Here is a 10,537-nt window from a genome sequence, read left to right on the forward strand (position 1 = left end):
ACCACACAAAAATTTAAATAGCATAGCAAAAATTAATTGCAGCAAAATGTTTTCCATTTGAAAGAAAAAGGAAAGCTGTACAGAATATGAGGCACAAATTGAATACATATAACTATCAACCCATACATGACAATGAAACATATCAAAATTCCAAAGGTAAACTTTAAGGTAGTGAATTCCCAGTTCTCAAAAGAGAACTCAGATGGGGAGAATTGGTTCAAAATAAAGCACAAACAAAGAATTTATGAAGTGAAAACTATGAAAATAGAGTAGTCACCGGGGAGAATATAAATCATCTCTTCCAACTTCGACTTCGGGGATAATGGATCTTTCATTCCACCAACAAGCCATGTCTCTTGGACTACATCATTTGAAATTTTGTAGAAATCAGGGTCGTATTTCATCACCACTAAGCTTTCTTTCATCTTCTTCCTTTCTTCTTCCATTAAAGACCTCAAATTCTTTCTTTTCCCCTCGTCTTTCCTCTTACGCTCTTTTAATTTTTCTCCCTCTTCCTCCTCATCTTTCTCTACGTTTTCCTCCTCTTCCACCCTGTTATATTCTAACCAGCTGTTAGCAGGAGCCGACCTACATCGCATGAGCAAGAGAGCATTTGCAGGTGGAACTTCTGGCTTATCATCAACATGATCAAGGGAGCTCTCTTTTTCTTTGTCTTCTTGTTTATAAAACCAGTTCCTTTGATCCTCCTGCAGGACCATGAACCATTTCGAAAAGATGGTTCTTGATGTCTCATTGCCTTGTACGCAGTTGTCGTTTTCTTGGTATTCTTCATCTTCGTCTTCATCATCAGTAATGATATCGGATTGTGGAAAAGACCCGAAACAGCGGAAATCGAAACGAATGGACCGCAAACATGTTAAGAAGTGCATGACTTCTTTCTTAAAACCAAGTGACTCCACCCAACTACGTCTCTTTCTGTGTAGCCTGTTGTTGTGAATTCTTTCAATCTCTTCCATGACGGATTGCCAGCTTTTGCATGAGCTTGTTTTAGACCCGAGTTTGATCTGTCCGGCGCACGTGACTTTCGGGGAGGTGGGTTCCGTGATCTCGGATCCCATTTGCTTGTTTGTAGCCCATAGAAGACGGCTAGCTTGGCCGCCTCCATTTCTGGTGCTTGATTTCTTAAGGAGACGGTGGTGGTGGCGCTTGTTGGGTTCTGAGGGCCTTGCAGGACTATAAATGTTCTTTGGCGGCATTAGTGTAAGTTGGGCTCGAGATGGGAAACATACTAACAAATCTGCCAAAGGAGCTCCTTTGGTTTCTCTTCCTTTCATGACCACCTTTGTGTTGTCTCTCTCTTATTCTCTTTGCTAAGTTTCAGTTGATGTTGGACAATGAACATTGTATTTGGTTGTGTTTTGTTTATAAATAAATTTGCTTGTGTCATGTTTTTTAAAGAAGAAAGGAGAGGGGTCGACAGCTTTCCTTGCTTTTCCTGTGCCCTTTTTTTTTTTTTTTTGTCTCTTTACTGCAACCTACTGTCTGTTAAATTTTCTCTCCTTTCCGCTCTCTTTCAAAATAGGGAAGTGAACTTCTTTCTTGGCCATTGCTTTTTCTCCTCTTTTCAATATACATAATGTGAAAAAAGGAAGGGTTAAAGCCCACGAGCTTTGTTTCATGATCCAATCATACCCTCAACTTGTGAGACCATGCAATTTATTCCAGGCTAGTCAAGTCATGCTCAAATACTGTTGAGTTTGACTCTGACTCACAAAATTTAAACTCGAATAGAGTACTGATCAATTTTTGACTGAATTAAATCAAATAACTTGTGTCATTCACAATTCTAATTCCATATGCCATAAGTGTCCATAGAAGTAGATAACTACAACAACTACCCAATCCCCAGTAATTCCCATGGTGTTTTAGAGCAAAGGAAAATGGTAAGTTAGGAGAAAAAGAAGCCGAAAGTAATTAAGGAATAGGGCGAAAAGGTTGGGAAGATATAATGAGTTGCACTCGAGAGCAGAGGGTCCATCCACTAAACAGCTTTGCGTTGCGTTAGGATTAGACTTTCTTTCTTTAGCTTTATGTTTACGACATTCCTTTCCATGATGGGAAGAGAAGCATAGACAATACTACCATCAAACTCTCTTCTTTATGATTTATAGTCATCATTGGTGGGGTAAGCGACCCATTTTCTAAAATTAGCTACACTATTCGCGTTTACACTGTGCTTTTCTCTGATGTTTTCTTTTTTCCAGAAATAATCACCTATTTCTCACGGCATTTGGAAAAATAATATTACTTGTCAAATGTGTTTGGCCATCAGCCACCGTATAGGAGTTTCAGCGTTTTTGTTTAATGAAAAATCCCATGAAATGTTTTTGAACTAATTAATTTATGAAACTATGCTTAAACGAAGTGGCTGTTCTTTCATAATGCAAACCATATGATTCAATAACTGTGAAGACGCCTAAGAAGCAATCATTTTTATCATTATATTTATCTGTAACATGTACTGCGTATTCAATTGGTCTTTGTTAAATTCACGCGACATGTTTGATGCTAAAAAGTAATACATTGAATGAACGTACACTTACTATTTGCTACCCATGAGCATTGCCTGCTACAAAAGTCATTGGGACACAGAATCTCGGAACTAAGAAAACTGATCGTCTAAGGTTCAGAGCAAATCTGCTTCACTCTAACAACTTAATCAATGTCCCACCGTCTGTCTACTAGAAGACAATGGCACTATAATAGTTGTATAGCATATGCTTTATTTATTTTCCTTTATACTTACTGTATAGTGTATGCACAATGTATTCACGATTTTGTTTTAATTTTTTTAGTCTATACAGAATTTTTTTCATGACAATGTGTCGAATAATTTTTCACTATTAATTTCTGATTTAGCAACTTAATCATATTTTTACTCAATCAAATAAAAAAATTGCAATTATTATGATGGCTATTATTATAACTAGAATATATCCATTATTATAGATCAAATTATCAGATTAAATTTTAAATATAATATTTATTTAATATAAAAAATTAAATAAAAAATATAAAGTTGAAATAAAATTAATATACAAAACTATATAAAATTATAAAATGTCGGTACTCGATCATTTTATGTTTTAACATATATATATATATATTACATAAAATGATTTCTTAACATGTAAAAGTTATATATATATCTGGAGACACAAACATATAACATTAACATACAAATTATACAAAATATCTCATTTGAGACTTTTTTTTAATTAGATGTAAAAAATAACTAAATTTAATATTGATAAAAAAGTTAATTAATCCTATAATGTAATAGAAAAACATTGGTTTAATCTTGATTAATATTAATCCTATGGTTAAACCCGTGTAATCCTTCCCTTCCTTTACCAAGATATATAGATAAGCAATAACACTGACTTTGTCATTGGGGGAAAAGAGCATTATCAGCCCAGTCTAACTATAAATTTTGTTGGGTTGGGCTTTAGACAGATTGAAAACGGGTTCAATTACAAATACCCATTGGTCTGATCTGTATATCAAATCACCGGTAGCCTGCACTGATTTGGATAAATGATTATAAACTGCTACAGGCATCCAGTCCAGTGAGCCATGCCCTTTATTTAGACCATTGATTAAGTTTTCTACTGTCATCAACATGCATGCAACCGACAAACTGTAGCATAAATAATACAAATCAGTTCATATGGAATTTGCATGTGTAAGTACCTTAACACAAAGCCCAATGATTTTATCATAATGTACTCCTGACTAGAAACATATCATTATGGTGTGCATTTCTCCATTGTTTTTAACTTTAATTAAAAAAGGACCTCTCTAATTATTGATTAATTTAATAAGATATTCTCAACTCTTTTAAGACTCGAAGTTTAACTATTGATGCCAGAATTCTAAGAAATAACAATGGAAATTAAAGCAACTCATCTGAATTTTGTGTTGTAAATGTTTTGACTGTGGTTTCCAAAAATTACTGCTTTGATTTTTGTTCTTGATAAACGTATAAGATTGATATACAAAGGACAGTCATTCCAGATTCAAGTGCTTTGGCCCTCTAATTATATGAATAAAGTTATCGATACATAAAGAAATGCATGCTCTATTTCTCTCTTTCTGATCTCTTTTTTATGTACAAGAAAAGATGAAAAAGAAGCACTAGGCTACAATTCAAGACTTATAGTATAGAAACATATCCATCTTCTCCCACCAATTATCAGCTTATCAATCAAAGTCCAGGTGCCTGTATGTGTATGCATATGCATACAAATACTAGAAAAGTTGAACCGCTTTAAAGGTGGGGAATGGGGACCCTTTTCTGAGTCAATTTTAATCATCATACAAAACTTGGAATGGTGAACAGGCCCCCATCGTTGGTTTAAACAAGTCCAAAAATACAACTAAAAGCACTAAAATCCCAGTTTCTATATGCATTTGCCTTGTCTCTTTTTATAAATTATAATTCCTGGAGTTGTTTATGCCAGGCTTTCACATTTGCATAGTAGGAGAATAGTAGATCTGTTGGCTCTTTGTTCTCTGTCAGGTGGAAGTAATCATTTTTACTGTAATGATGATGGGTGCGATCAAAGCAACAACCCTAATGTACAAACACCTGATAAATTTGCTCCCTCCCTCAAGGTCATCAGGATGGGGAATCCGATTATATATTATTATAAGAAATGTTGAAAGCACCTTCTCATGAGTATTATTCACATTCCCAATAGCACCAACCCTTACTTTGCTCGGCCCTCTAGTCGGGGACCATCTTCTCCTGTAAAAACAAATGCTACATCGTACAGGCTTACAGGACCCTTTTCTAGGGAACAAGCACATCTCAAAACCAGATGCATATTTTAATGCATCAGACAGAGAAGTAGAGTCTCCCTGTAAATGATCCCCAATAGTTTAATCAAAATGGGATCAATAATGAGGGTGAATTGGTTTCTTTTCCTACAATAATTGGAGCTTCTGCATTACTTATTTTGAGTTTTAAAGATCTAATGATGGGTTCAAATATAGTGGTACCTTGCTTTACACGTATTAAAGAGCCGGATTCATGTCTTGAAAGCATAATTGTTGGATGTCCCCATTAAAAATCCATGTCTTGTTAAAATGAAAGCACTTGGAGTGGATTCCAACTCCTCTTGACCTAGTAGTGGGCATCCCATCCTTTTCACCACCTAACATTTTTGTAAAATATAACCATTGAATATACAAGATTAATTATACTCCATTATAAAAAATATATATAAACTATTTCAAGTTTGAACCCATCAAATGTTCTTAGTAGTAAAAAAGAGTGTAGTGTTGTTCTCCCTATAAGTTTAGGTTCGAACAATTACGTTTGTAGGGTGTATATGTGTTATTAATAGATAAAAAAGATTTTGAACATATATAATCACTCGTATTGTTAAAAAATACTACTTAAAGATTCCTTTTTAATCGGGGTTCTTTCAAATCCAACTGACCAATAGTTTAGCCATCTATACTTGTTGGTCAGCCCCCAAGTCTTCACTCCCTAGTATCTTAAACATGCACAGATCTCATACCTCATTTGTTTAATGTTTTAGAGATCAATAATAAGGTCCCTCGCCCAATTAGACTGTGTTTCTGTTAAACTGAAAAAACAAAAGCTCTCTTCTTGTATCTGTACATTTTTTAATATCTGCTTAAAGATACAATAATTGTATTTTATACACCTCCCTTATGCCCTGCAATGGTGCCAATTCTCCATAATCATTTTTTAAAATTTTTGCAGTGTTAAGTATTAGTTTGCTGTCCAAAACTAGGGTTTTTAATATATATAATATTCATGGCAGGTGGCTTCAATAATTTCTATGGAGGTTGGAAGTTATAAGAAGCTTTGGGTCCTTGTGATGTAAAAATATACTAATAAATTTTCGTTAGGATATATATTAATTTCAATAATTATAAACATATTTTGTGAAAGTATGGATAGTTTCTTTCTAAATAAATCTATTATTTTCATATCTAATATCTCTGTCATTGACCATATCTTATTCTAAAAGTTTGTTCTCATTGGTATTATTACCTATGATTGAGCTTTTGATTAGTATTTGAGTAATGGTTCAAAATGTCCAATTCTTGGATAAGTTAAACTTGGATAAAAGGCTGTTAAATAAGATTAAAACTAGTAATATTCAAACGAAAATCAATGCCTTTATTTTTTCTTTATTTGTTTTCCATTAATGTTTTGTTTGTATTTGGCGAGGTTAGCCATCAATATGTGCATTTATTCAATGATTAAAGGGTTCGTATTCCATAGAATCCAATTAAGTCACGAATGAGAATAATTGCAAAGTGAGTGTAAAATGTACAATTATGTCTTAAATTGCAATGGAGGACTTTATAGTACCCGAGTTCGTATATAAAGGAAAATTCCTCCCAAAGTGGGAAATTCCTGCACATAAAATTGAGAGAAGAAAAGAGTGGATGCTCTTCCAATTTATACGGTGTTTGCTTTATCCATAAAAGGAAAATTATAATTTTCCCTGGCAAATGAGTAGAGCCGTCGATTGATGAAATTTGCGAAACATCAACAGCTTGTATACATTAATTATTAGCCATTGGAAAGGGAGAAAAAAGATTGTTCCTTTGATGGAGCAAATCTAATTATAAACCCTAAATATTGAAATCTTAATGCAGGAGAATACACGTAATCTTTTGGTATCTTTACAACTGTTAAAAGAGATGCTCACACCATTATTTTTGTTGTAATGAATGTGGGGGATTCCCAACTTCAACAACGTTTTCAAATACAAGTTTGTGTTTGCTGTTATTATCAATGTTGGATTCCCTTTGCATGAACTTATTCAGGAAAACTCCAAATGTTCATACTCTAATAAGTTTTGAGTTTGATGTTTCTTCTTCCAACTAATGTTTTGTTCTTTCTCTCTTTCCTTTGTTTTTTTCCTCCCACGATCATATGCTTGAAACATGAAGCTGACATTTCAAATATTTAATGGCCAAGTTAGGGCAAATTAATGCTAATCCATCAGTTAGTTTAGTAACCACATGGATTAAGTCCCCGTTTGTAGGGTTTCCCTCTAATTAAGCACTTAAAACTAAGAAATCAACGACGTGTCTTGTCCACATTGGTGAAGTATTATAAATGTAAAAGAGGTTAATAAACAATATTGTAAAAGAAACTAATAATTATTATATGGTCACCTCGATAATATAACTTGTATAATTAAACCCTTATACTGTACTTGCATGTTGCTTGAACAGGGAAAAAAGAACCAATGGATGTGTAGATTCTGAATGTCTGTTCGCTTCAGATAAAACGTGGCGTTGGGGTCAGTTGTATCTTTATAAGAAACGTGAACTGCTAGCATTTATCTTATAGAATACACTAATGTATTTTGATGGTCAACATATACGAGAATAACTCATAAACAAATGACTATTTTGAAATGATAAAAGGAGAAAGAGAGAAATAGTTCAAAGATTTTCCAAAACTATGGAATTATTCTTGTTTTGGCTCATTCCCCCCCCTTCAATTACAGCCTCTTGAACATGATGGTAGTTAGCTAATTACAATTGGGAGCTCTCTCTATAGACCGAGAAAATACATTATTAATTAATTGCTTCCACCCTCCGAGGCTTTAATCATATATGTAGGGTGGGGTTTAAACATAATGCGTAAAACTAAGCACATTTAGCAGCTCTGGGTGACAACTTTTTCCAGTCCACCAAACGCCTCAAAAACTCATTAACCTGTAAAAGCATGGTAACAAACAAAAAATATATTTTAAAAGTTGGCCCAAAATTAACCAGAAAACATTATCAGAATAAAGCAAGAAATGGAAGCTAAGTTTAGTAATGTTGCCTCAGAAGGTTCTTGGAGAGTATATGAAGCATTTGTTTCTTTGGGTAATTTGGAAACAAGAATACCAAACCCTTGCCTTCTTTCGCGTAAAACCTGTTCATTAAAAGTAATGTGTTTAATTACAAATTGACTTAGAAACTCAATTGTACGACATGTATTTTTTTATATAGTTAAATCTAACCTTGAAGGCATCTTCATCGGTTTGATCATCGCCAATGTAGACCGGTAAAACATCATTTGAATTGGCATAACCTAGAGCCTCCAATAAAAATTCAAGGGCTTTTCCTTTGTCCCATTTGATGGTGGGTCGGATCTCTAATACCTTCCTGCCTTGAGTTAGTTTAAGCTGAGGGTAGTCATTGAGCACCAATCTAACTTGTTCGGCTAGGGAAACCCAACTCTGCCAATGACAACAAATCTGTGAGATTAGCCGTGAAATCCCGGAAGCCGAATTTATGTTTTATTCCGATTTCAAAACAGATATGATCTTTCTAAATGATTGCACAATAAAATTAATCGTAATGGAAGACAAAAGATGGCTTGCTGTGTACCTTTTCATCGACGCAGCGAAAGTGTACGGAGACACAAAACTTGTTGTTTTCCACTTTGGTTCCTAGAATGGATTTTGTTTTCTCTACCAAAACTCTGTAAACCTGGAAATTTAAAAGCTAAAGAAATTTGCTTAATATGGATTGTTTCTTTTTAGATTTCTGATATGAAATTAGATGGTGGGAGACAAAAACCTCATCAATCATGGGCAAGAATTCACTGGCAGCCTGGAAAAGAACTCCCTCATTACCCTAAATAACACACGGAGGTTGACAGTAAAATTAGAAGCATCCAAGGAAAGAAAAAAGAACGATTTTTTTTTACGGTGAGTAAAAGGGGCTAAAAAAAGTACAATATGCGAGTGAAATTACACAAGTGCATTGATGCTCTTACTTTCTTGTATTTGCAACTTTTAGATGGTCCCTTGATGTCCATACCATGGCTACCAGCATAATAAAGTCCAGCTAATTTCACAAAGCTGTAAACCTGTATCATCAGAAACAAATTCAATTCAACATTGTCCGTCTTTGTATTAATCGAGCATGAGGTATATGAACCGTAAGATGACGGTAGTACTGTAATGTACCTTGTCTCTGCACCTTCCGGTCACGATTGCTGTCGGAAAATATCTCGCCACATCTCTTACGGTTGCTCTCATCTGATTCGAGACCAAGAAGGAATCAGTATGAGTTTTATATCCGATAAACAACTTTAGTGAGGAGTAAGAAGATATTAACCTCTTTAGGCATGAAAGCTCGATCCGGGTCTTCGACAATAGGAGACAATGTGCCGTCATAATCAAGAAACATGACAATCTGTTTCCCTCTTGATGCAGCTACTATTTGCTCAAACATGCTCAAAGCCGAGGGATGATGAACCTAAAAGATAGGATGAAAAACAAAGGGTCACCAATCATTAATCAGTAACAATAACAACGGCTGAGGAATTGAATTCGTTGAAGTAACGATTTTTGATGGAGAAATGGAACCTACAATCCAGGAGCTTCGGTCGTCGGTTTCTGGTAAGGAAGAAGCCCTGATACGAGTTGGAGAAGAAGCTCTCATGGAATCCAACCAGGCATTGATTTTAGCCCCTCCTTTTTCAGTTTCCAACTTCTTCATCAGTAGCATCTTAAGGTCTTGAGGTGAAAAGGACTTGGGCACTGGAAGAGATGATGGAGGCAACACATTCCTAACTCCACGCGATATCACATCAAGAACCACTACATTTTGTTGGTTAGCCATTTTTTCCCTTAGCTTCTTCTGGTTTATCTAAGGCATATTTTTTCAGGAAAAAAATAACAAAACTTTAGACCCAGATATGGCCAAATAAAAGCACAATAAATGATATAACTTCAAATTAAATGGCTAGCGTTGATACCTGAAGAGAGTATAGAGAGAAACAGAGTCTGAAAGAAAGCAGAGAAGATGGCAATGTGTGAGATCTTAGGACAACGAAGACAGCCAATGGTAGGTTTTTAAATAAGCAAATGCATAGAGAGGAGAACAAAAAAAAACAGATAAATAAAGAGAAAAATAATAAATATTGAAATGAAAAGACGAAAGCCACAGAAGCGCACCAACACTGACTCAACAAGTCGCAAAAGAAACGGAGGGGTTAGTCTAGTCAATTGAAAAACCTGGTTTGACACAAAGCGACGAAACAGCCATAACTTGGGTGGCCAAATGTACATTTGGTCCCCCACTTCTTGTGTTTAAGGATTAAACTGTCTTGTTCCACTTAAAGGCCACTGCTTGCTTTTTAGCTTGGCAATACGAAGGTAGAATTATTTGGGTTTTGATGCTGTCAGTGGCATTTCTATTGATTTCTAAATATCTGGAAACAAAACTCATTCTACCACATCCTGAAAATGGTGAATCCATCAACTCCTGGGTAAATTTTATTGATTTACGGATTTTGAGTTTTTACATAACACGTCGTATAATATTTTCCATTTGGGTATTAAGCATGCTTAGGCCATTGTGCCTAAAGTTTAGTAAAATGACCCGAGGAAAAGTAAGAGTTGTCAACCGAATAATATTGTTGAAATAGCAAGTACAAGCTAAAAGAAAGCTATAAAATAGTACATCTACAAAAGTGAGGGTAATTTACATTTATATAATTTAATTTACTTCG

General features: G+C 34.8%; 1 protein-coding gene and 1 pseudogene across 1 annotated transcript; both read right to left on the minus strand.

Moving 5' to 3' along the window:
• Nucleotides 1-1,468, minus strand: LOC120180188 (annotated as a pseudogene).
• Nucleotides 1,469-7,518: 6,050 nt separating this feature from the next.
• On the minus strand, nt 7,519-9,949 carry LOC120180217 (probable trehalose-phosphate phosphatase D). Its single transcript, XM_039185595.1, has 11 exons — nt 9,782-9,949; nt 9,394-9,672; nt 9,139-9,279; nt 8,988-9,059; nt 8,795-8,887; nt 8,596-8,652; nt 8,404-8,505; nt 8,034-8,252; nt 7,853-7,945; nt 7,657-7,740; nt 7,519-7,622 (listed from the first exon to the last, which is right to left on the minus strand). The coding sequence occupies exons 2-10, from the start codon at nt 9,643-9,645 to the stop codon at nt 7,672-7,674; spliced, it is 1,098 nt and encodes a 365-aa protein (XP_039041526.1). The 5' UTR covers nt 9,646-9,672; nt 9,782-9,949; the 3' UTR covers nt 7,519-7,622; nt 7,657-7,671.
• Nucleotides 9,950-10,537: the final 588 nt, after the last annotated feature.

Source organism: Hibiscus syriacus, unplaced genomic scaffold (assembly GCF_006381635.1).
Source record: "Hibiscus syriacus cultivar Baekdansim isolate YM2019G1 unplaced genomic scaffold, ASM638163v2 tig00112491_pilon, whole genome shotgun sequence".
Lineage (NCBI taxonomy): Eukaryota > Viridiplantae > Streptophyta > Magnoliopsida > Malvales > Malvaceae > Hibiscus > Hibiscus syriacus.

What these genes read in the sequence shown, in the direction of transcription:
- LOC120180217 (XM_039185595.1), bottom strand. Translation starts at nt 9,645, where the DNA reads ATGGCTAACCAACAAAATGTAGTGGTTCTTGATGTGATATCGCGTGGA. An exon ending in GAGCTTTCATGCCTAAAGAG is followed by an intron (nt 9,060 to 9,138) that starts GTTAATATCTTC and finishes GTCTCGAATCAG; the next exon opens with ATGAGAGCAACCGTAAGAGA. An exon ending in TTCGCTGCGTCGATGAAAAG is followed by an intron (nt 8,253 to 8,403) that starts GTACACAGCAAG and finishes TGTCATTGGCAG; the next exon opens with AGTTGGGTTTCCCTAGCCGA.